General features: G+C 38.8%; 1 protein-coding gene across 2 annotated transcripts in view; it reads left to right on the top strand.

Moving 5' to 3' along the window:
* slc25a21 (solute carrier family 25 member 21) overlaps nt 1-26,887 on the top strand; it is a 233,143-nt gene that overhangs the window by 160,536 nt on the left and 45,720 nt on the right. For both annotated transcript variants that reach the window (XM_057859120.1, XM_057859121.1), the window contains one exon: nt 26,789-26,872. In XM_057859120.1, the coding sequence (XP_057715103.1) occupies nt 26,789-26,872 (84 nt within the window). The remainder of the gene's footprint in view (nt 1-26,788; nt 26,873-26,887) is intronic.

The following is a 26,887-nucleotide window of genomic DNA, read 5'->3' as shown; positions in this document are numbered from 1 at the left end:
AAGTCTGAGTAAGTTTTATGTGTATTTTGCATATTTATTATGATTGTGAATTTCTGAATAACAGTTCTCGTTGCATTGTTGTTTAACTGTGAGAATAGGGCTTCTTTTAACACAGATTAAAGCACTTTTCTTTTTGTGAACATTATTTTATGAGAGATATGAATATTTTTGTTGTATTTTCACTAAGTAATACTTATGTTCGGTGTGAAGGAGTTGCCGAAGCTTATGCCAATAAACGGCACGGTCCGAGCTACAAATCTGAGCGCCTGTATCCACTTGCCTTTCTCTGCCTCTTTGATAACAGTGTGCAAAATAAGGCGTCATTGTAATCTGCAGAAAATGATACGAATAGCCAGCAATCAAACTAAGTTTAATGCATTTATTCATCTTCCGTGTTGCTTATTTACTGAGAAGCAACTGGCAGGATGATCAACAATCTGGACATCTGCTTTTACGTGACATAGATAAGGTAAGACGCCATTAGACGTCTCGGTAGAGGCAAACATTTTCGTGTGTTGTGATGCACGGCCCCGGGCTATAAACAAAAATAGTTAAACTGATGTGTTTCACTGTATACCCTAATCATATGTAAAGCACACGACAGCTCTCAATGCTAACAATCCCATAATAATAATGGAATAAGTTGGATCACACAATAGTTTACCGTGAAGATCTGCAAACAGTTTTTGACATCAAACACTCTCCTGCTCTCGTCACTAGAGCAGGGGAGTGCTGTCGCTAGCGAACTTGACAGACGAACACTACCCGTCTCAGCCGGTCTTTCCTGTTCATTTTTCTTTTGCTGTCCTTCTCATTATTGTTCCACTTGGGCTCAAATTGGAAGAGCAGAACCAATGACATGTTTATGTACAGTAGTTAACGAGTGACACTGTGGAAGCCCTGCAGCGTACCCACCCCCCTGCGACGTTAACAACAATAGCAACCTACTAGTTAGAATTAATTTAAAAATGTTATTAAAACTAGGGCTGTCAAACGATTAAAATTTTTAATCGAGTTAATCACAGCTTAAACATTAATTAATTGTAATTAATTGCAATTCAAACCATCTATAAAATATGCCATATTTTTCTGTAAATTATTGTTGGAATGGAAAGATAAGACACAAGACAGATATATACATTCATCATACTGTACATAAGTACTGTATTTGTTTCATATAACAAATCAACAAGATGGCATTAACATTATTAACATTCTGTTAAAGCGATCCATGGATAGAAAGAATTGTAGTTCTTAAAAGATAAATGTTAGTACAAGTTATAGAAATTTTATAGTAAAACCCCTCTTAATGTTTTCGTTTTAATAAAATTTGTAAAATTTTCAAACAAAAAATAAACTAGTAGCTCGCCATTGTTGATGTCAATAATTACACCATGCTCATGGTGCTGAAACCCATAAAATCAGTCGCACCCAAGTGTCAGCAGAGGGTGACAAAACACCAAAAATCACAAATAGCAAGTGGGTATGACACTGTGCTGTCATTTTAATCTGTTTGAGCGGGCCATGTGCGTTAAATGCGTCAAATATTTTAACGTGATTAATTTAAAAAAATAATTACCGCCTCTTAACGCGATAATTTTGACAGCCCTAATTAAAACGAAACAATTAAGAGGGGTTTTAATATCAAATTATTATAACTCGAACTAACATGTACAGTTGAGGTCAAAAGTTTACATACACTTGTGAAGAACATAATGTCATGGCTCTCTTGAGTTTCCAGTTATTTCTACAACTCTGATTTTTCTCTGATAGAGTGATTGGAACAGATACTTCTTTGTCACAAAAAACATTCATGAAGTATGGTTCTTTTATGACTTTATTATGGGCGAACAGAAAAAAGTGATCAGATGTGCTGGGTCAAAAATATACATACAGCAGCGCTAATATTTGGTAACATGTCCCTTTTCATTTTCATTTGAATTAGGCGCTTTTGGTAGCCATCCACAAGCTTCTGGCAAGCTTCTGGTTGAATCTTTGACTACTCCTCTTGACAGAATTGGTGCAGTTCAGTTAAATTTGATGGCTTTCTGACATGGACTTGTTTTTCCAGCATTGTCCACAAGTTCTCAATGGGGTTTAAGTCAGGACTTTGGGAAGGCCATTCGAAAACCTTAATTCTAGCCTGATTTAGCCATTCCATTACCACTTTTGATGTGTGTTTGGGGTCATTGTCCTGTTGGAACACCCAGCTGCGCCCAAGACCCAATCTTCGGGCTGATGACGTTAGGTTATCTTGAAGAATTTGAAGGTAATCCTCCTTCTTCATTATCCCATTTACTCTCTGTAAAGCACCAGTTCCATTGGCAGCAAAACAGCCCCACAGCATAATACTACCACCACCGTGCTTGACGGTAGGCATGGTGTACTTGGGGTTAAAGGCCTCACCTTTTCTCCTCCAAACATATTGCTGGGCATTGTGGCCAAACAGCTCGATTTTTGTTTCGTCTGACCACAGAACTTTCCTCCAGAAGGTCTTATCTTTGTCCATGTGATCAGCAGCAAACTTCAGTCGAGCCTTAAGGTGCCGCTTTTGGAGCAAGGGCTTCCTTCTTGCACGGCAGCCTCTCAGTCCATGGAGATGCAAAACACGCTTGACTGTGGACACCTGTGTTCCAGCAGCTTCTAATTCTTGGCAGATCTGCTTTTTGGTGATTCTCGGTTGAATCTTCACCCTCCTGACCAATTTTCTCTCAGCAGTAGGTGATAGCTTGTGTTTTCTTCCTGATCGTGGCAGTGACAAAACAGTGCCATGCACTTTATACTTACAAACAATTGTTTGCACTGTTGCTCTTGGGACCTGCAGCTGCTTTGAAATGGCTCCAAGTGACTTTCCTGACTTGTTCAAGTCAATGATTCGCTTTTTCAGATCCATGTATGAATATTTTTGACCCAGCAGATTTGATCACTTTTTCTGTTAACCCATAATAAAGTCATAAAAGAACCAAACTTCATGAATGTTTTTTGTGACAAAGAAGTATCTGTTCCAATCACTCTATCGGAGAGAAATCAGGTTGTAGAAATAACTGGAAACTCAAGAGAGCCATGACATTATGTTCTTCACAAGTGTATGTAAACTTTTGACCACAACTGTATCTCTTAAGAACTACATGTCTTTCTGCCCGTAGTACCCTTTAAGATATTTTTGACACAAATCCAAGATCTAATAATTAAATCAATTCCTCAGTGCCCACTAAGACATGACAGAACAAGTTGCAGATTTTTACATTCTCCAAGCATGTTACGCATAGGTTTCCTGTTCTGTTGTAGGCATGTGACCATTTTGTCATTGTCAATGGCACGATCGATGTTTCTGATGGGTCACTACTCGCATCACAGAAATCTGAACTGTAGTTTTTGTTTAGTATATCCTCACATCTACTGACTGTTGGTTGCTCGAATAATCAATGCTAACCCTCCCAGTCCAAATGCATTGGACAGCTATTGCAGTCAATGGCAGCCAATTGATTAAATAAGAAATGCAATGTCAGCATATTTATTTTGCATAAAATACTTTGAAAAAATTTATTTTATTTGAAAATTGTTTGCCCCAAATCCACCTTATTTTGTCTCCATGTTGGCACCGTGAGAGCGAGTGGGACACGTGCCATCCAGTCTGTGGCCTTCACTGTTATTTTAACCTAGTCTTTGGTTCTGGTTTTTCACCATTTTCACTCAGCTGTAAAATTGAATCTACTTCCTGTGCAAAGAATGTGAGTCAGTTCTCTGCTCTTGTTCCTTTTTTGACTCAGGCTACTATTTAAAGTTATTGCTCGAACATTAGCACCATCATTTCAGTTAACAGGATTTGGCCCGGTTCTAAAAGAACCTATGTAGGCACCCAAGGAATATTTGTCCACCGATGCAATTGGTTACTGGAAATGTGAATAAAAGTGCTCATTTTTTCCGCAGACTTGTTCCAGGCGAGCAACTGAGGGGCTTTTAAATATGGACTAGGGAGCAATACATCAGAGAGTTGAAAATGTTTGGGTGTCAGCTTTGGCCACTTTTAGTCTCAGGCTTTCTCAGAGCATCTTTTCCTTGTCTGTCATGGGGAAGTTGGGGGGTGGGGTCTCATGGTATATGGGAGACCATCTGAACTGGTAGACCTGCCCTGGTATTACTTTTTAATGGGATTATAACTAAACTATGACGTATTTGACATTCAGTCATATTTTTCCCAAAATTGCCTATATTTCAAATACTGTGCCTGAGTATTTGTCCTTATGAGCAGAACTGTATAGATACAATGTACACAACTGTACTGTACATGTGAAACCAATTAAGACATATTTCGATGACAACATATTTTTCAAGAACACTTTTTTTTTTAAGGATAATGATAGATATATTTAGAACTAAATATGTATTTTTATTAGAATATTGTCTGATTTTTTTTATACCACAGAAGTAATATTTTGCAAGAATATTTGCACATTTTTTTTCAAGGGGCAAAATGTATTTTTTTGGGAAATACATAAGGATATTATACATGGTCGAAAACACTCAGGTGACTTGAAGTTCTGCACTGAGACCCCCATTTTGGCCAAATTTCAAAATTGTCCTATATGCATGTGTGATACAGCATTGGAAAGCTTAAAATCTCAATTTTCTGGGGGAAGAAAAATTAGGGCATTTTAGAAAGAAAAAAATTAAACCCCTAAACACTAACTCGAGGTTAGCGCATGAGAGAACATAATTAAAGACACCACAATTGTAACGAGATATTATGGTGTACTTACCTTGATTCGATCAAAATAAACTGTGTAGCGTGTAGCATTTGGGGATTTTATGGGTGAAACACGGTAATATAACAAGGGTTGCAATGCGCAATTCGCAGACATTAAGGACTGTTCGAGATTTTCTTTTTCAAATATATACCCTTTTAAACGTTTTTTTCTTTTCAATTTTTCTTTGTTTGGATCGATTATTTATCCTCTAAAATATCGGGGAAAATGCGACAGTAACAAAAAAAATACAATTAAGCTATTGTTATGAGGCAGATATCATGACCTATTTACAGACATTTTTTTTTTTCATTGTGACTTAATTTGTTAATTTGTTTAAAAGTTTAAAATATGCGAGTGCATAATTTCATAAAGTTGTTTTTTTAACTAAATATTAGACATTAATTAATGATTCTAAGCAAAAAATGCTAGACATTTTGAATAATAAATATAATGGCGTACCTTCATTTTATGGCTGGGTTAAAAAAGAAGCGTTTGCGTGCTGTTTGTAAACAGGGGTCTCCAGGGTAAAACGGGCAAATTAAGAATAGTTTGGGGCTTAAGGCGCCATGAAACTGCTATGGCAGCATATAGACATGTTGTTCTATCAAACACAGCAGTTCTTTTGGCTTAAAATACAGCAATTTATTTTAAAGAGGGGTGAAAGAGCATAAACTGCTTTTTCAGCCTTTTCTGTGTTTTCCGCCATATATGTAATAAATGTATACTGTAAGAAGGAGAATGCAGTTCTATTTTTTTTTTCCAATCTTAACTCTTTCAGTGCCGTTCATGAATATGGACGCCTGTGAGCTGCGGCTCTGCAGTTCCCATGTAGCTCTTTGCATCCTTCTGCTGTGAATTCAAACTAGTTTATCACTAGATAAACATCCAATCGATTCAGACTTGGAGAGGGCCTCCCAGTCCAAATGAATCAGACGTTTGTCACCGTCAATGGCAGCCAATGAGTTAAAGGATTTTATTTCAGAGTAAACGACCGTCTCTCATCCTCAAAGCGGCGTCAATGGTCTTTCCTTGCCTAGATGATTGAATGTCCGGAGTCTCACTGTGGACAGCTCAGATCTTTCATCTCCAACAAGTGGTCTTGACCATGGCGGAACGGCGCAATGGGCTTTTTTACCTGCTTTTATGATCTTGCCCATTAAAATTAACTGTTCAACTGTTAAAAAATGAATAAAAGAAAAACTTGCCTGTTAGAGCGCATGGGCAGATTGTCATCAATTAGTCTTTCACTTTGACCGGGGGTGTCAAACTCATATTTGTCATATTTATGGTTTTCTTCGGAGGGCCATTACGTCTGCAAATAAACAACAAATTGATCGTCAAGTGAATTGATAACTTTTTTTAATCAGTGAATTATTTAGAGACAAGCATCTTAATCGTAAATATTATCTTTTTTATATATATATTTTATGTATTTACTAGGGCTGTCAAAATTATCGCGTTAATGGGCGGTAATTAATTTTTAAAAATAATCACGTTAAAATATTTGACGCAATTAATGCACATGCCCCGCTCAAACAGATTAAAATGACAGCACAGTGACATGTGCACTTGTTACGTGTGTTTTTTTGTGTTTTGTCGCCCTCTGCTGGCGCTTGGGTGCGACTGATTTTGTAATTAGTGACATCAACAATGGCGAGCTACTAGTTTAATTTTCGATTGAAAATTTTACAGATTTTATCGAAACGAAAACATTAAGAAGGGCTTTAATATAAAATTTCTATAACTTGTACCAACATTTATCTTTTAAGAACTACAAGTCTTTCTAACCATGGATCCCGCTAACAGAATGATAATGTTAATGCCATCTTGTTGATTTATTGTTATAATAAACAAATACAATACTTATGTACAGTATGTTGAATGTATATACCCGTCTTGTGTCTTTCCATTCCAACAATAGTTTAAAGAAAAATATGGCATATTTTATAGATGGTTTGAATTGTGATTAATTACGATTAATTAATTTTTAAGCTGTGATTAACTCGATTAAAAATGTAATCGTTTGACAGCCCCAGTATTTATATCTTTAATTAAAAAAGACAAAAAAGGGGGGTGTTTGAATATTCTCTTTTTTTTATTCATTTATTTGTATAATTAATACAAGCAAATAAATGTATTGTTTTTTCGCCAGAGTGTGTTATCTAGAATTTTCTACACATTTTATTTGTATTTTTTTTTTATTTTTGAAATAACCAACGAGTTCCTTTCCTGCGCTGGCGATGTAACCCGGATTTCCACGTAAGTCGGAATTAACCCTTTAAATAACTCAAAACACCTTCTACAAATAAAAAATAAATTTAAAAAATACTATGCAAACACATGTATTATACGTCATTGTACTGATCTCGCCAAGACTGAGCTAAGTCCTAGCTAGAGAGTGAGCTAAGTTCCGAAATGACAATGTCAGATGGTTTGCTGACTTTATTTAGCTGCCTATGACATCAACACTGGCAGAATGAAACTAAAATAAAAACGAAACTAAATCAGTTTCATCTTCAAAACCAGCAATCCAAATTTCCATTTACAAGTGTCTGCTTATGCAGCAATAACAAACGATTAGCATGTATCAGTTAACGTCCGCACATCATCAAAAACAATCACATAAGCTCGCCCCAAGTATTCGACCACAATTGAAAACGCAGAATAAACGGTACAAAAGGGGTTATTTACAACCGTCGCCTCTGGATCGGCGGGGGCGTCTGTAAATGCACTCGCTTCCTGCGCCAAAATAGAATCATGCATTACAAAACAAAAGTCAACATTTAAAAAAAAAAACAAAAAAAAAACGACGAGATGGAGGTGTCGTAAAGTTGGAATTGCGTAAGTCTGGTCTGTCGTAACCCAGGGACTGCCTGTATAATAAAGGAAAAAAATGTGATTATTCTCTTTTTTTTTTTTTTTTTTTTTTTTTTTTTTTTTTTTTTTTAAATTTAAAAAAAAAATTTAAATGGGTGACAGTAATTATTTTCCCATTTCTATAGTACTTGAGCTTTCCTGATGGAATTTAAAATTGTCATTTTATTTTAGTGCGAAACATGAAATCATCAGTGTTGTTAATAACGGCGTTACAATATAACGGCATTACTAACGGCGTTATTTTTTTCAGTAGTGAGTAATCTAATCAATTACTTTTTTCATCTTGGCAACGCCGTTACCGTTACTGAGGCGGGAAAGGCGTGGGTTACTATGCGTTACTAAGTTGGTTGAATAAAAAAAGTCAGAGAGACGGACTCACGGAGACGAGAGAGCAGAGCAGGAGTGGGGAAGACGCCGTTGCAAACGCGATGCTAGGAGGCTCCAATAATACCTGACTGTAGCTTACAAACTACGCCTACATGATACGGTAGATATCACATATTATAGAACTAGATGCAAATGATAGACACGGCTGCATTGGCAACATGTTTTAAGGACTACATGCGTTAGTAAACAGCGGCCATCTTAAAGCAGTAGACCTCTCAGGAAGGCTCTGTTGTAGAGATCCTTCCTAGCGAACCTACTTTTTTTATTTATTTATTTATTTTTATCTAAAATGGTCCTAAATTGGCAAAATCTTGACTTAAATCTATCTTTAAATAATGAAACAGTTTTAAAACTTACACATGTTGAAAGTAGACAGAAGGGAACTAATGCAATAGCGGGAGCGATTTTAACAACTTTAACGGTTGATTCACAACTTTAAATGACTTCCACACATAGCAAAGGTTACTATCTAGTTATCGCAATACCCTTGTGTCTAGTTAAGTGGAGGGTAAAGAATTGGGCTAGGGCCAATTGTCCCAAAAACCCTTTAAACTTCACTTTTTTTTTTTTTTTTTTTTGATAAAACAAAATAAAACATGAAAATTATCACTAGTTACTTTGCCAAGTAACTAATTTCTCTTAAATTCAGGTAACTGAGTTACTAACCCAATTACTTTTTGGGAGAAGTAATTTGTAACTGTAATTAATTACCTTTTTAAAGTAAAATTAACAACACTGGAAATCATCGCACATTATTTCCTTTCACGGTCTATACAAAATAATGTGGGGCCAAATCTGGCCTTGAATTTGACATCCCTCACTTCGAATAGCTTTGCTAATTTTTCATTCCACTCAAGTCAAGCCTACTAAAGTGTGTTGTACACGCCTTAATAATTGGGTCAATCATTTTTTAGAATATCTGCCAATCAATTTGTGAATATGCCTAATTGTCTCAAACAATCCAAAGCTCCTCCTAAAAATGTTTCCCTGTTGGAATTCTCCCAACACACCACACGACAAGAGTACACACTTGAAGATTTCGTCATATGTGGTGGATTCTCTTTCATTTAAGGTTTGTCACTTTCAATTGCCACGTTTACATGGAGCCAAATATTCCAATTACAATCGGAATATTTGTTCAAACCGAATAAATGTGTTCCATATAAACACCTCATTCGGAATGAACAGGCCCAAACCGAATGGAATTTCATTCCGATTCACAGGGGTGGAATATTCTTTTCCCAAACCGATTAGAAGTAAAATTATATCATGTAAACAGGGAAGCGGAATGGTGTCTGGTTGCGTTCTTTCTGCGCATGCTCCGTACTGACGTGGTGACGTCACTTGGTGACGTAAGTAACGTCACTTGCAACATGGCTTCCAAGCACACGCACAGCGCACCCACACAACTTTTTAAATGAACGGCGTATCATTCTGAAGTTTTGTTTCCACTCGAAAAGTTAAAACAGCAGCTGATCTGACGATCGATCTCCATGTTTTGCAACGTGACGCTTTGTTTTGATTAATCTGCGCATGTCAGACGGCAGTTGTCAAACGTCCTTTCGGAATAAAGGCAGTCACATGTAAACGCTGGATCGGAATAGATGAAGTGACATGTAAACAGCTGATGTGAAATTTCCATTCGGAATGATTTGAATCGGTATGAATAAAAGTCAACATGTAAACGTGGCTAGTGTTGTTAATAACGGCGTTAGAGTATAACGGCGTTACTAACTGCGTTATTTTTTTCAGTACTGAGTAATCTAATTAATTACTTTTCTTATCTTTGCAACACCATTACTGAGGATGTAAAGGCGTGCGTTACTATGCGTAACTGTGTTGGTTGAATGAGGTAAGAAAAGTGAGAGACGTGGATTCTCGGAGAAAGCAAAACAGGATTGGGGAGGAGGAAATGAAGCTGTGACGCCGTTGCAAATGCGATGCTCTGGGTGGCACCAATAAAATCTGACCGTAGCCGATAGCCTACAAACTACGCCTACATTATGCTACGATCAGGGTGAAAGTGGGCCAAAACGGTCAGGAACGGAGTTCCGGTATAAGATTCAGGGCCAGAACGCAGTTCCGGTATAAGATTCAGGGCCGGAATACTGTTCCGGTACACGGTGCTTTGATTCCGAAAATATGACGGAAACTGTCAAAAGTTAAGCTGCCACACATGCATTTCATCTCCAAGAAGAAAACAATCTACCAACATCAGACTTACCTACACAAGTGTTAACAACAAGCATAATAAAGTGCTTGTGTAGCGTAATCCGTTTCCACCAATATTTATTATTTGTTTTATTCCACGGACGGGATGGATGTTTCCCCAGCTGCTGCAGTTATCTGAGCCTGACAATGATGAGTCACGTCAATGTGCGAATGCACGCAGCAAAGCAAAACGCCTGGGCTTATTTATCCGTTCAATTGGCTGACATACTGACATGTGATCGGCAGACATAGTTAGCTCTGATTTGTTCAAATGTGCATGTTTTCTGGAACAGCATAAAAAAAAAAATTGTTGAATTAAAGGGTATGACAGCACCTGGGGAAACGCTAATATTCCATCATTTATCCATAAACGCATGCCTTTTGAATTCATATCATGCCACTTCGTGTAATTACACACATCGCAACACCAAGAAAATGATAGAAATTAGGTCGATTGTCAAGCTAAAACGACCCGCCCCCGAGATGCCGGAAATCTAGCACATTGTGTGCGTGACGTCACTATAAGGAAACAACCAGCTCAGTGCTTAGTACTGAATGGCAGCGATGATGGCGTACCACACAAAACCGTGCCGGAGGCTGGGTCTGCAAAATTAGCCCTCTTAGCACTGACGAACTTTACTCATTGTCTGCGTAGTCCAGCTCTTTTTCTCGTGTTCGGGAACTCATGGGTACTACATTGCGACAAATGGCTATTTGTAAACCACATAGCATGACAGATTTGAACCATTTTAGCGATTTTTTTGATAAAACACGAACGCAACTCTGTCGTCGATAAACAACGATGGCACCTGCCACGACCTTTTCTTTCCTTGTTATGACGTCTCCGCCCCATTCGGCTGTTTCCGGAATACTTTCGGAAATGGTCGTAATTTTCGATCTATTTTCGATAATTGCTCATGAATGTGATTTTTTTTTTTTTTTTGTTAACTTTATTAATATTTGTTATCTTGCGACATAACGGTTCTATTGATACCTCACTGCCCCTTAGTGTTTTAATACCCTTTAATGCGACAAAATATATGTTACTTACATCTTTATTATTAAAAAACTCAACAAAAAGTAAATGTTTACATTATCTTCAATTTGAATATACATCCTATGTTCTTAAGTAGTTAAAATTGAGATTTGGCATTTAGTATTTGAGGAAATGAGGGAAAATAAAAATTAGGAGATGGAGGTTGGGGTTATAGCTGTTTTTGTTAACTTTATTTTGCAAATCATTGAAAAAATACACAATTTTGAATGAAAATCAGTTTTTGTATGTGTTATAGAAATAACTGACCAAAAAAGCTTTCTTTGCATTTCAGTAGTTTTGATAATATAATAATGATTAATAATTAAAATTTCTGGCTCCGTGGCAACCTTCATGTCAGGGAGCTCCGGCAAGAAATTCGAACCACTTTCACCCCTGGCTACGATGATATCACATGTATAGAAAACTAGATGCGAAATGATAGACTTGCTGGCATTAGTAAACATCCGCCATTTTAAAGCAGTAGACTTCTCAGGACGGTTCTGTTGTAGAGAAACTTCCTAGCGAACCTAAGTAACTTTTTATTTAAAATACTCAGAAATCGGCCAAATCTTGACTTGAATCTATCTTCAAATAACGAAACCATTTTAAAAGTTTCACATGTCGAAAGTAGACAGAAGGGAACTAATGCAATAACGGGAGCAATTTTAACAACTTTAACGGATCATTCACAACCTTAAATGACTTCCAAACATAGAAAAGTTTACTATCTATATCCGCAGTATCCCTGTGTCTAGTTTAGAATAGGGTAAAGAATTGGGCTTGGACCAATTGTGCCAAAAACCCTTTGAACTTCACATAGTGTGACCTGTTTTTTTGTTTGTTTGGAATTAAAAAACAAAACACAAAAACTAACACCAGTTACTTCGCCAAGTAACTAATTACTCCTACATTCAAGTAACTGAGTTACTAACTCAATTACTTTTTGGGAGAATTAATTTGTAACTGTAATTAATAACTTTTTTTAAAGTAAGATTAACAACACTGGTCACATTAAGAATTGGTAAATGTTATTCAAGCCCTATTGCCTCGCCTGATCATTTAAAGATATCTCAAATTAATTTAGCATAAATCTTCTTTGTGAGGGCACTGTCTCTCTGATGAACTCTTAAAACGATCATCTTTCCTGAATCTCCTCCCGGGATCCATAAAATTGCCGTAACCTGGTCCTAACCTTCACAAAGTCCAACATATCAATCTGCCAACTGACAGAATGGTCAGTCTAGAATACCCCCCAACCTCCCGGAGATGGTTTTATCACTTCTCCTTAAGATCTTATCTTGAACGACAGCCGATTACCTCTTGGTTTTGGTAATGGACATGACCTTGCGCCGACCTTAAACTCTGCCTGTTTTTGGGGATCTTTGCAGACGGCTTGACTCATTCATTGAATGAGGTCTTTTCAATGGTTGTGTCTTCTCATCTTGTTCTCAGCACCAACCTGCCCTTGCCCTCACCCTCATCTGGGCAGCTCCGGGCCTGTGAAAGACAAACAAGAGAGTGGGGAAAGTAGGATGTGGGAGAGAAGAGGTGGGGGTGTTGCTCTTGATGAACTCTCAGATATCATCACCTCTGCGTGTACTGTATCTCTGCTCGCTTAGCTAGCCGATGATTGAATGAGTCGCCGGGAGCTTCCAAAGTAGCCCCCGGGGGGGGGAGTTTGTGTGGGGAGGGAGGTTTCTGGGGTCTTCTTTCTGCTGAGTTTTACGATCAGCATGGCTGACTCGGAAGCCAAATGAATCTGCCAGAAGCACGGAGACTGTTTAATGTTCCGACTTAGTCCACCATTTCCCAACCTTCATTGAGCCAAAGCGCATCCAGTCAAACCTCGCTTCACCAACGACGAACAAATCGTAACTGAACCTTCTCGATGATGTCATCCTTTCACCTTAGTCTTAGCTCTCCAGAAGTGCTTAGTCAACATGCGCTGTCTCCAAATCTTACCAGGATATGGTTGTGAGATTTGATCATTTCCCAATGGTCGTAAACAAGGCCTTTTCAGCCCGGGAGTTTCATGCCAAAGACCAGCCCAAAAAATGTTTAATCGCGATTAATCGCATGCTGTCAATAGTAAACTTGGGTTTACTAGCATTTTTTAAAATTGCAAAAATTATATATTTTAATGTTTAAATGCACCTATTAGCACAGGAGTTGATCAATGTCAATACATCAAATTTAAGCCTCATTAGAAACAAGAAAATTTTGACTTTACACTTGTAAAGATGAATTAAACATGAATTTTCTCCAAATAACTTGTAAAAAGGGAGGCACGGAGGAAGTGGTTAGCATGTCCGCTGACAATTCTGAGATCAAGGGCTCATGCACAGGTTCTGTGTGGAGTTACTATTTTATTTTTGGGGTACTATTTATAATTTCATCTTATATACTATATTGGATTGACTTTTTAAAGGCTCAGGAACCTTTTGCAGGTGTTTTGAATTACACATGTGGCAATTGTGTATAAAACGAAAGCTTTTCATCGTATTCTTTTTTTTTTTTTTTTTTTTTTTTAAGTTTATGGTTGTAATAAGCTCAAAAATTTTAATCAGAAAAGTTACGAGGAACCGCTTGAGATGATTATATATCATAATAATAATTCATTCATTCATTCATTCATTTTCCATGCCGCTTTTCCTCACGAGGGTCGCGGAGGTGCTGGAGCCTATCCCAGCTAACTCTGGGCAGTAGGCAGGGGACACCCTGAACTGGTTGCCAGCCAATTGCAGGGCACAAGGAGACATACAACCATTCACGCACACACTCATACCTACGGACAATTTAGAGTTATTATATATATATATATATATATATATATATATATATATATAAAAAATAACTGCCTGTTTTTTTTTTTTTGCTTTTAACCAAGAATCGAGACTGTTTTACGTTCATATCTATAAAGAATTCGGGATTTAAGCATTTATTCACAAGAATTTTCAACATAAAAAGGTCTTTATGGTGATAAGGTGGCGCCACAATGGCTTAAAGACTAGCAACACATTCGACATATTTACATAAAATAAATGCTAACTGCCCGGTTCTTTGCTCTTTTGACAAAGAATCAAGACTGTTTGACGTCCATATCTATAAAGAATTCAGGGATTTAAGCATTTATTCACAAGAATTTTCAATGTAAAAAGCGCTTAGTCTGTGTTTCCACTCGGTCAGCTTTGACGGAGATAGGCCCCCTATTAATCGGCCCCGTGTCCTGTCAATGTACTGTATTATTAAGTCTATGGATAATCATACATTAATCATAGTCGAGGTAAAAAAAAAAAAATCATTTTTTGTTAAATTTAGCTGTGCATGTGGACAAATGCAGTAGTGTTTTACCCTAAGGAAGACTTTTATTTAATACCCCGACTAAGAAGTTTGTCAGTTATATTTATTTATTTATTTAGTGAGATAATGTTGAGTGGTCTTTAGACAAATGTTTATTTTTTGCATTCCTGGATAGTTAGATTACTATATATTAGGTTAGATTAAATTAGTTAGATTATTAACAAGTGTGTATTTCTTGTGTATGTTAATATAGTCTATGTTCAAATATTGCAATTTAAATTTGCTAATAAAATCCGGACATTTATTCTGGAAGCTTTCAAAATGTTTCTCTTGCTATTTTTTTGAAAACAAAGGTTTGAATCGAACCGTCTATCACCTGAACCAATACACATGAAATTTAGTATAAATCAATACAGATCTATTTTGCATTGATCATCTATTTTATAGATTAATTAGGTTCATATTAATGAGAAATGTAGCCCTGACCCCTGTTCACCCATTCTGTTTGGGCTTATTTATGTCCCGGCCCCAGCTAAAAGTGTACATGGAGGTTATGCTGATACAGTGCCCTCCACAATAATTGGCACCCCTGGTTAAGATGTGTTTTTTAGCTTCTAATATTTTTTTTGATTCAAATAATATGGGACCTTAATGGAAAAAAAGAGAAAAATCCAACCTTCAATAAAAGTGCATTTATTCAGTGGGGAAAAAATCTCACATAAAGAAATAATTATTTGACATCAAATAATGTGTGTCATAATTATTAGCACCTCTGGTGTTAATACTTTATACAACCCCCTTTTGCCAACAAAACAGCACCTAATCTTCTCCTATAATGTTTCACAAGCTTGATTATGTGTCTGGTGAACCATTTCTGTGTAGATTTGGCCATATGATTAGGGTCATTGTCTTGCTGAAAGACCCAGTGACGACTCATCTTCAGCTTTCTGGCAGAGGGCAACAGATTTTGATTTAAAATGTCCTGGTATTTCAGAGCATTCATGATGCCATGCACCCTAACAAGGTTCCCAGGGCCTTTGGAAGCAAAACAGCCCCACAGCATTACTGACCCACCCCCATACTTCACAGTGGGTATGAGGTGCTTTTCAGCATGCGCATCTTTCGTGGCACGCCAGACCCACTTAGAGTGTTTGTTGCGAAAAAGCTCAATCTTGGTCTCATCTGACCAAAGCACACAGTCCCAGGCCTCAACTATATATCGTCCCTACCAATGTTGAGACCAAATCTACGTCCTTGATTGAAGGTGATAGTTTTCCAATTCATTTGAAGTGGAAGGGGTGGCAGTGAACATTTATGCTTCATTCGCTGCCAGCTTCTTCCTGTCAAAATTGACTAAATGTCTAACGCCGTAAATGTTAGCCAATGAGTTAATGTTGGCCATGATATTGGAATAACATACATTTTGGGCATAAACACAAATCTAAAAAGTACAGTCATTTTTTTTTTATCTCAACAACTATGTTTGCAGCCAACTACTGATTGCCATTTGCGTCTTCCCAATCTTAGCAAGCGTTTTAAGTCCTGACTTCCACACTTGGTAGCTGTGAAAAGCGACATAAGTTGCTTCCTTGCCGGAGGCTGGACGGTCCCCCCAAGTCCTCCCCCCACCACCGCTGCCGCGTGTTCTTTTGGCGCACCCTATTATCTCCCTCGGCCTGCGACTCGCCGTTTGCTCCCTGGCTTTTTATTGCAGGGTAGCAGAGGGCCACGAGGAAATGAGGTGACCCCGGGGTCAGCTGTGGAGTCGGGGGACTGGAACCCGGACTGCGGGCTCACGACCACTTTTGGGCAATGCGAATGAGATGCAGGGAGATTGACCTCCAGCATCATGTGCCTTTAATTAAGCTCGATTTGAATTTCTTTACAAGCCTCTTGTAGCCTTAAATCTTTCAGGGCTTTGCCCCCCCCACCCCTCTACCTACCCGATCCCCCCTCTTTCCTCATTCCGCCATCCCCTCCCTCATAACTTGAGTCTGCTTTAATACTTTGTCAGAAGCTTCTGTATTGAGCTATTGGGCCATCCACAAAGTAAGAGTTGAGGAGACAACCCTTTAAATTGTCAAGTTATGCTGGGGTGAACTGCGAGAGACCATGTGCTTTATTTTTTTTAAAATAATTGTGAAAACCCCAATTGCATTTACAGTAAAATACTGGACAGCTGTAGCTGCTAGAATTGAACAGATTTTTTTAAATTTAGGGGCCGTTTACATAGCCTGGAACTCCAGACTCAGTTCCAGCTATAGAGTCTGGGACCCAACTCCTTATTGGCCACTCGAGCCCGAACGAAATTGTCCGTGCAATCAGATTCATTTATTTGCGTGACGTGTTCTTAACAAGCAACGTCACTCTAGCGCGTCGGAAGTCGTCTCCACAACAACACAGATGGCAAACGGGAGAGCCGGGAATATGTTCCTATCCATGGTGAATTCAGTTTTAAATGACCAAAAACACTCTGAGTCGCTAAAACCAACAGTCTGTCTCGCGCTAGCCATGTTGAATAAACTTCTTCGCTCTGCTCGTATGTTTACGTCCTCGCGCTAGAGTTTCAACCAACGTCACGTCTGTCCGTCGCTGATTGGTCCACTCCGCTGTCTGTTTGCTGTGGCTTGCTCCGCCCTGGGAATTTGATCCACTGAACAATCGCCAGACTCTATAGCTGGAACAGCAGTGAGTCTGGAGTTACGCTCTAAGAATAAGACACATTTCATGTTTACATTTACATGTTTCTGTCTTGTCTCCATTCTAACGATGTCACAATTCCACGTGATCGATGTAGTATTCATGACAGGCCCTAGGGGGCAGTGCAGTTTTAAAAGGCGACAATCAATGATGCACTTCCTTGACAACAACCTCCTCTGCCTGTAAGACAACATACCCGCCCACTCCAAGCAATGGCGTCCACTAAGGGTGTAACGGTACATGTAATAGTATTGAAGTGTTTCGGTACATGGTGCTCAGTTCGGAACGGACGCGTACCGAACGAGTTTCTGACGTAATATAACCTTTACTTTTCAAGGCTGTGAGTCGATCGGGTGACAGTTTCTTTCTGTTCTGTCGATTTTAATCATATATTTATAAAAATACCCAACTCAACTCGGTGCTGATATTTCTTAAATGAAGCGGAAATCACTGCACAGTAAAAATGTGGTGCATATATAGTACAAGGGCGTAGGTTTGCATAGGGACGGTAGGGACATAACACTACCAACTTTTTAGGATACTGAAATTGTCCCCTCCAACTTTTAAGCAACCTTATTTGCATTATATAATGACTTCAGTTATATAGGTAATTTAGATTGTCTTTCTGTATGTTGTAACGATAGAACTGACCCGACCATTACTAAGTGAATTACAGTGCTTTCATTATGTTCAAACTTACATTGACCCCTTTTCACTTGCTGAATGTGCCAGCATTTTTTTCGCTCAAGCGCACGTTTGATTGGCTGATGACTTGACCCCCGCCGCCCCCCACCCACACACACGCATTCACAGCTCAACAGAAATACAACAGACCAGGGAAATTAGAAGTTTTTTTTTCACCAGCAGCAGCCACTGTAAGTACTGTAAAAATATGTCAATGTTGTGGAGGTGGGGAAGACACCACTAATTTTGCTACTGAAAGTCCGACCTGCAGCAGCATTAGCATAACACTAATCAGTGTGAATTTCTCAAACTCGAGAAGCAAGCTGCGTTGAGAGAAATTTCCTCCTGTATGCTTTTTACTGTTAACATTTTCTATTTTTAAACGCGTGATTGTCCCAAAAACATATTTATACGTCTTTTGCGTTTTTTTTTACAAGACACATATAGCTTGCGATCTGAGAAAGAAAAAACAAGGCTCCAAACCCATTTTAAAGCAATAAAACTGGCCACTGGAGGGCAGTAGCGCATTTTATAAGACCCGCAACCCGATTCAACAGCAATGAACGGCTGGGCAGCAGCACGGTCAGAGCGCTGGCGGCATGATGCCATGCGGAGCTCCAATCGAACAAAACAACCGAGAGGACGCCTGGGAGGCCAGGCGCTGGACGACCGAGCAAAACGATTGGGACCCCCAGTGCAGCGGCTTGCCGAGCAGACCCCGCAGAGACGCAAAAATAATTGATCTTTGTGAGACAGACAACATTAAGGGAAAAGTTTACATGGCTGACATGGCGACAGCGGCGGCATCTCAGCGACAAAGCGTCCTCTCTCACTAGTCGTGTAAAATAAATTGTTATTTTGCAATCAAAAGCTCTATTTGTCTGGTTGTTCATGGTATTTTGTAAAAGGAAAACATTATTCAGATGTTTGGGATGTAACTAATGCAAATGATAGCTTTGTAAAATCAAAGTTATGTTTGAAATGAATGCGTTTACAAAAAGCTCATTTTCTCAGTTTTTTCATCAGAAATTGGAAAATTGCTCTAACTAAGCTACTTTTTAATGCTGATTTCTAAAGAATGGAAAAAGATATGAACTTACTTTTTTTCTGCTGAAAGAAGAGAGTCTAATCTTTCTTTTGGTGGGTTCCATGTTTATATTAGGGCTGTCAAACGATTAAAAGTTTTAATCGAGTTAATTACAGCTTCAAACCATCTATAAAATATGCCATATTTTTCTGTAAATTATTGTTGGAATGGAAAGATAAGACACAAGCTGTATATATATATTCAACATATGGTACATTAGTACTGTATTTGTTTAGATAGCATTAACATTGTTAACATTCTCTTAAAGCGATCCATGGATAGAAAGTCTTGTAGTTCTTAAAAGATAAATGTTAGTACAAGTTATAGAAATTTTATATTACAACCCCTCTTCATGTTTTCATTTTGTTAAAATTTGTAAAATTTTCAATCAAAAAATAAACCAGTAGCTAGCCATTGTTGATGTCAATAATTACACCATGCTCACTCATGGTACTAACCCATAGAATCAGTTGGACCCAAACGCCAGCAGAGGGCGCCAAACACCAAAAAACAAGTAACAAGCGGACATTGCAATGTACTGTCATTTTATTCTGTTTGAGCGGGCATGTGCGTTAATTGCGTCAAATATTTTAACGTGATTATTTTAAAAAATTAATTACCGCCTGTTAACGCGATAATTTTGACAGCCCTAGTTTATACAGCAATAGAACAGAATTTTCTATGGGCCTGGCAAAATCTGTCAAAATTCAGTAAAACGGCCGGGAGCGAAGGGCCTTACTCCGGTGAAAATGGCTGGGAGTGAATGAGTTAATTAGACAGCATGAAATGTCGTGAACTAAGGATCGCCCCTTATAGATAGTTAATTCATGATTAACAAGTTTTTATTTCTTGTGTATGTTAATATAATTTGTGTTCAAATAATTGTGTGTAATATTTAAATTTTCCAATAAAATCCAGACATTTATTCTGGAAAATCTCAAAATGTTTCCTTAGTAGTTTTTGAAAATAAAGGTTTGAATCGAACAGGTATCACCTGTACCAATACACATGAAAGTTAGTATAAGTCAATACAGATTTATTTTGCATTCGTCATTTAGCCTATCAATTAATTAGGTTCATATCGGTGAGAAATGTAGCCCTGACCCCATTGACCCAGTCTGTTTGGTCGTATTAATGACCCAACCCCAGCAAAAAGTGCATGCAGGTTACATCGACCCTACCAATGTTGATGCCAAACCTATGTAGGGCTGCAGCTATCGAATATTTTAGTAATCGAGTAATCGACTGAAAATTATATCGATAAATCGAGTAATCATTTTAGGTAAAGAGCAATTATAAATATAGATGAGAAGAGAAGACATTTCATCTAAGATTGAATCGTTTTCAGTCAATGACTTTATTTTCAATGTACATTGTTGAAAACAGCCAACAATTGCATCTCAGGTGTGACTAGAAAAAAAAATCCACTGCTTTCACTCAAAAAACTTCTAAATCTTATTAAAAAAAAAAAACATATTTCTTACCTAAAAATGTAATCACGCTTGATAACACACATTACTTAAAAGTTAGGTGTTTTTCCTACGCGTTTCAATTGAATTTCCACTTGTGTCAAGCTATAAGTTCTAGTTAAGTTTTAAGTTATTCTAAACTGTAAGTCATGATAGGATTTTGAGTTTTTGCAGTGTTCAAAATAAATGTTGTGCTGTATTGGAGCACATTAGGCACCAGTGCTACTTGGTGTTTTATCCAGCAATGACTACTGAGCTCAAAATGACAGTTAGCATTATTAAATTTTTATTTTACACCCTAATTACTTTACAGCACTGTTTTCACAGATTAAATAAAGCCTGTATGTAAGAGTTAGCCACGCATCGACAGTAGTCATAATGGATAGAAACCTAGCCCTCGGCAGGGATAACGTTACGTTAGCGAGTGACAGTAACGTTAATCTTATTTATGAGCACTGAGAAGTGTACTGCTTTAAGATGGCGGCTGTGTTATTAACGCCGCCGAGTCGGTCATTTCGCATATAGTTCTACGTACAAGTAATATGTATGAAATGCATACAGACGCTACCTGCTACCACGTAGCAACATGCAGGCGTTGTTTTTAGCAACGTCGGCGCAGTTTGTAACGGCTGTCGGCTGCAGTAAGGTAATTTTTTTTTATTGCTTCTTCCTCTACGCACGTTACGTCAGCGCGTTGTCCCGCATTAAAATTTGTCCGGGCAAAATGTGATGCTTAGAGCTGGCAAAATTAAACGATTTTCTCGAGGTGAATAAAATTACTTGGATCAGTTTTTCGAGTTGCTCGAGTATTCGTTTCAACTCTAAACCTATGCCCTTGATATAGAACACTGATCTCTGATTTCCTGATTGTCTATGTTTATTGAAAGACAAACATCACTCATACTTTGTGTAGCAGCAATCAACATTTTCCTAGATTTTACAAAATGTAACTGATTAATCAATTCTGCATTTCCTGCACTGTCACATTGAAATAATAGAATGCCGACGTGTGTCTTGATTTTCAGTATGTTGCGCTTGGAATAAAAAGTCTGGGCACTTGTGATCTATGGGATCAGAACCCCCCCACTTTAGTGGAACCTGGGGGCTCTTTATGGGCCCATCAGGCACCCGCATGGACGACTTACTGCTCACCCTATTGACCTCGCAGTTGAAACCATATGATGTGGGATTCTTTTCTCTTGTCACCTTGGTTTTCCGTCCTTAAGATTTATCAACTTCTATGTAAATATTGTGAAGCAGAGCTTTTAATGATGTTCATTAATGGCCCAGAAAGGGTTTTGTTTTCAGGTTTACGGTCCAGGCTTTCGGGTCAAAGCGGCGCAGCTCCGTTTAACGAGGTCTTATCACCTCAAAACGGCCTAGCCTTCATCTCTTAACGGGCGCTCTTAATTCATTCTTTTGCCCCCGGCTGGTGCCTCATGTAAAAAGACTGAAACACCGCTCTCCGGACTTTTACTGCGAAAGTGTGTGTTTGCCACACAATGACCCCTCCTCCCTAAAAAAGAGCGACTCTGTCACATTAAACATTTACACGTCGCTTGAAGAGCTGTTACGCCAGTCTTACTAGCGTGTTAGCGGCCTGGAAGCTTTGCTGCAAATGGACCCGGTCACTTGGAAGTCGACTGGCTAATTGGATTGGTTGGGTTAAATAAATGTTTGACTTCTCACCCTCCCCCAAGCTACTCATGCCTGGAGGGGAGGGGTCTGCTTTTACCAAGTAAAAGCTGCCTGTCATCCTGATTCAGAGAGGAAGAATACATTTTGAAAGACTGGCATAAAACAAAATGTTTGGACCCATTTATTGCGGCAGTTCATTAGAAGTTGGATGCTCTTATTCTGTGACTGTCTCATCATAAGGTATTTTTTTCCCCTTGCTTGTAAGCTCACCTTTTGTACAGTAAAAATATGATTCACGCTCAGAGGTTGCGCTAGACATTTTCGTTGTCTGTCTTTTTGACTGACCGGGCCATAAAAATCCGGTCATAATCTATTTTTACCCGTCACTTAAATTTTTAAAATAATAATGATGACATATTCAATAGTATTTAGTTTTCATTCATTTTTAATTAATATTGTAACGCTTGCTTGGCGGCGAAAAATTAGACACGGAAGTCGTGGTATTTTTCTCCCTCTTTTTACTCTGCTTACCGCCAACAACACCAACAAAACAACAACTCCGCCCCCAAAGAAAAAGAGGCAACTATATAGACCCCAATCACCAACGTCACACAATGATCTTAATTGTGGTTGTCAGCCCAAAATCTTCTAAATATATATTAAATGCATCTTACCAGATATAAAAGGACTACTACATAGTCTGTGGTGATTGTTTGGTGCCCAGATTTCTTGTCGAATTACAGCAGTCCATCTCGCTTTCCTCTTCGGGTCTCTCAGAATACGGTAGAACTTCAAGTCTCTCCGTCTATCTTCTCTGTTACTGCAACCAACTGCCACACACGCCTTCACCATTTTGATTATTAATGTTAACGAGCAGAAAAACACGCCGTAATAGGAGGCATGTACGTAGCGGTAATGTGTAAATACGACGAGCTGACACACAATATGGCGGCTCCAGTCAGGGGGGCGGAGTTGTGATGTCATGTGATTGGGGTCTATACACAGGCGGTAATCTAGTCCACCAATTGGATGACGCGCTGGCACACCGGGTGCACCAATAAGAACCTCGCGTTGATGTGTCAATCACGGTGCCGCCGCCAGACCCCGGTGACGCTACAATATTCTGACAGAATAGCCAACGACGTCATGCATTAAGAGACACAATAGCTAATTGATATGCTCACTCGCCACCCTGTGGTCTGGGGTGTGAATTGCAACCTGTCAAAATGACAGACGGACTTCAGTTTTTTCCGGCACCGTTTTAAAAAACCGGTCAACGACGGAAAATATTCAGTTAACGCGACCCCTGTTCACGCTATAATTCATGTTTTACCTCTAGCACACTTTAAACACATTAAATAGATCCATTCTATTAATGGCCAGACTCCTTCTTACTTGTCGGAAATTTTAACCATCCTTAATTCTGGCAGGACTCTTCGTTCTACCGGCCAACTTCAGCTGCACGTTCCGAGGTCCAAAATCAAACAGTGGGGAGACCGATCTTTTGCGGTTGCTGCCCCCAGGTTGCGGAATAGTCTTCCCCTTGAAATCTGCACCACTACGAATTTAGGCCTTTTTAAATCTCGGTTAAAGACACACCTTTTTAGACTTGCTTTTCCCCCAGATTAGTGTAGCCTGGTTTTATTTCTTAAGGGTTTTTAATGTTTTCGGATTTTATCTGTTTTATTGTTTTATTTGCTGTCTGACTTTTATCATGTGTTGTTTTGTTTCTTTGTTTCTTTTTTTTCTTATTGTCATTGTTTAATACTTTCCTGCCTTTTATTTACTATGAGCCATGTTTGTCTTTGTTGTAAAGCACTTTGGGGACCTTTCGGGTTTTGTAAAGGGCTAAAGACCCCACTCACCAAAGTCACACAATGACGTGTCGCTGTATCCGGCCACCATATTGTCCGTCATTGTTTATCCGTATTCTCAATGGTTTCAATTTGTCGTGCAATTTATAGTGCAATTCATGGAAGCCCCGGTGCTTTCAGACGCTGTAAACTCATTGGATGCGTTGCATAAAAGGCGTTATGTGGGAAAGCTTCGGTCGATCCATTCGCCAGATCCATATTTGATGCCTAAATCGATATTTTTCGACCCGCTGTCTTCGCCATCTCTGCCTGACATCTGCTACCCTGATATTTACAACTATCTTGTCCACAGAAACTCAGCGTATTCTCACGAAAGTTTGAAAAACTTTAACAGCAGCACTCTAAGCAACATTACCCCGGTGTGACCCTTTACTTCCAATTTTCTAAAATGGCGACAATCAATAATAAAAAAAAGTTGACTGCGATGGCCGACGCTTCAAGGATAGGTGGATATTTGACTATTTCTTCAATAAAATACGCAACCACTGTGTCTGCCTCATTTGCAAAGAGACAGTCGCTGTTTTCAAAGAGTTCGATGTGACGCGATATTACAAAACAAGACACGCTAACATGTACAACATTACAGGGAAGATACGCAGCGAGAAATTAAAGCAACTTGAAGCTAGTTTAATTTCACAGCAGCAGTATTTCGCAAGAGCCCGAGTGTCGAAAGAGAACGCCACAAAGACGACATTGTTGAAATTATGAATTAAAAAAAATAATAATAAAGCAAATGTGACACACAGAAGGGCTTGCTAAAATTTATTTAAATATATTGTTCTACGTAAATCAGCCAAGGTAGCCCCCCGCATTTTTACCACACCAAATCTGGCCCCCTTTGCAAAAGGTTTGGACACACCTGTTTAACTGATGATCCGTAGACGAGGCCAGCTTCTTTCACTTGGTACCAGCTAAATATTATTCAAAAAAATAATGATGGTGGAAGAAATAAGCATCTTGAATTTGAAACTGTATGTTGTCAGCGATCAGCCTCGCAATGCTCTTAATTGTGGTTGTCAGCCCAAAACCCTCTAAATATATATTAAATGCATCTTACCAGATATAAAATGACTACTACATAATCTGTGGTGATCGTTTGGTGCCCAGTTTTCTCGTCGAATTGCAGCAGTCCATCTCGCTCTCCTCTCCGGGTCTCTCGGAATACGGTAGAACTTCAAGTCTCTCCGTCTATCTTCTCTGCTACTGCAATCAACTGCCACACACGCCTTCACCATTTTGATTATTCATGTTAACGAGCAGGAAAACACGCCATAATAGGAGGAATTTACATAGCGGTAATGCGTCAACACGACCAGTTGACGGATAATATGGCGCGGAGGCGTGGTTGTGACATCATGTGAGTGGGGTCTATACAAATAAATTTGATTTGATTTTATTCAATTTGTAAAATTGCTTTAACTCGTGCTGCCGGGCTCCCAGATTAGGACTCTAGCGACATAAACATGTCGTCTGTTCAACACTTTCTATTTGAGCCCAAGAGGAACAATAATGAGCATGACAGCACTGTTATATTTCACAAAGCCAGCAGCAAAAGCAATATGAACAGGAAAGACGGGATGAGACGAGACAAGAGTAGGGTGAAAAAAACTGTGTTCTGCCAAAACATCCTATAAGATGTGAATTTGACACCCATAGTACTACCGAGCACTTTCAATTTGTTTTGTTTAGATTCATTCAAACAGACCATACTAAAAGGCCTTAAGAAAATACTTAAATGTAGTAATATAAAATAAGGGTGGTTTAAATCATTCCCTCCCAGCCATTTTCACCGGAGCAAGGCCCTTCGCTCCCGGCCGCTTTACTGGATTTTGACTGATTTTGCGAGGCCCACAGAAAATTCTGTTCTATTGCTATATAAACATTGAACCCACCAAAAGAAAGATTAGACTCTCTTCTCTCAGCAGGAAAACAAAGTAAGTTCATATCTTTTTCCATTCTTTAGAAATAAGCTTTAGAAAATAGCTTAGTTTGAGCAATTTAACAATTTCTGATGAAAAAACAGAGAAATTGAGCAACATACGGCCGGGCAGCACAGCCGGCGAAAGGATGCCAGGCGGCGGACGACCGAGCAGAACAACCGTGAGGACGCCCGGGATGCCAGGCGCTGGACGACCGAGCAGAACGACCGCGACCACCAGTGCATCGGACGATGTCGTTGAGTCCGTGCTGCTCGCCGAGCAGACCCCGCAGAGACTAAAAAAAAAATCCATCTTTATGAGACAGGCGGCGATGAGAGAAAAGTTGACTGTCGCGGCAACAGCGTCATCTCTCAGTTAGTTATGTGTAAATAAATTGTTACTTTGCTATCAAAAGCTCTATTTGTCTTGTTGTTTATGTTATTTTGTAAAAGGAAAACATTATTCAGATATTTGGGATGTAACTAAAGCAAAAAAAATAGCTGTGTTAAAGTCAAAGTTATGTTTGAAATGTATGCTTTCACAAAAAGCTCAATTTCTCTGTTTAAACTAAGCTATTTTCTAATGCTGATTTCTAAAGAATGGAAAAAGATATGAACTAACTTTTTTTCCTGTTGAAAGAAGAGAGTCAAATCTTTCCTTTGGTGGGTTCCATGTTTATATGGCAATAGAACAAAATTTTCTGTAGGCCTTGCAAAATCAGTCAAAATCCAGTAAAACGGCCAGGAGCGAAGGGCCTTGCTCCGGTGAAAATGGCTGGGAGTGAATGAGTTAATGAGATAATTTGCTTTAAACTTTTTAACAAATTCAATTGACACCAACAAAATTCTGTCCCTGCAGGTTCCAGATCCAAAGGGGAACTGGCGATCCCAACAGTTACAAGAGCCTGGGAGACTGCTTCCGCACTATTTTCCGCAACGAAGGGTAAGTACTCCAGAC

Source organism: Corythoichthys intestinalis, chromosome 15 (assembly GCF_030265065.1).
Source record: "Corythoichthys intestinalis isolate RoL2023-P3 chromosome 15, ASM3026506v1, whole genome shotgun sequence".
NCBI classification, from domain to species: domain Eukaryota; kingdom Metazoa; phylum Chordata; class Actinopteri; order Syngnathiformes; family Syngnathidae; genus Corythoichthys; species Corythoichthys intestinalis.
Note: the sequence above shows the minus strand (reverse complement) of the source record. Positions and strands in the feature narration are given on the sequence as shown.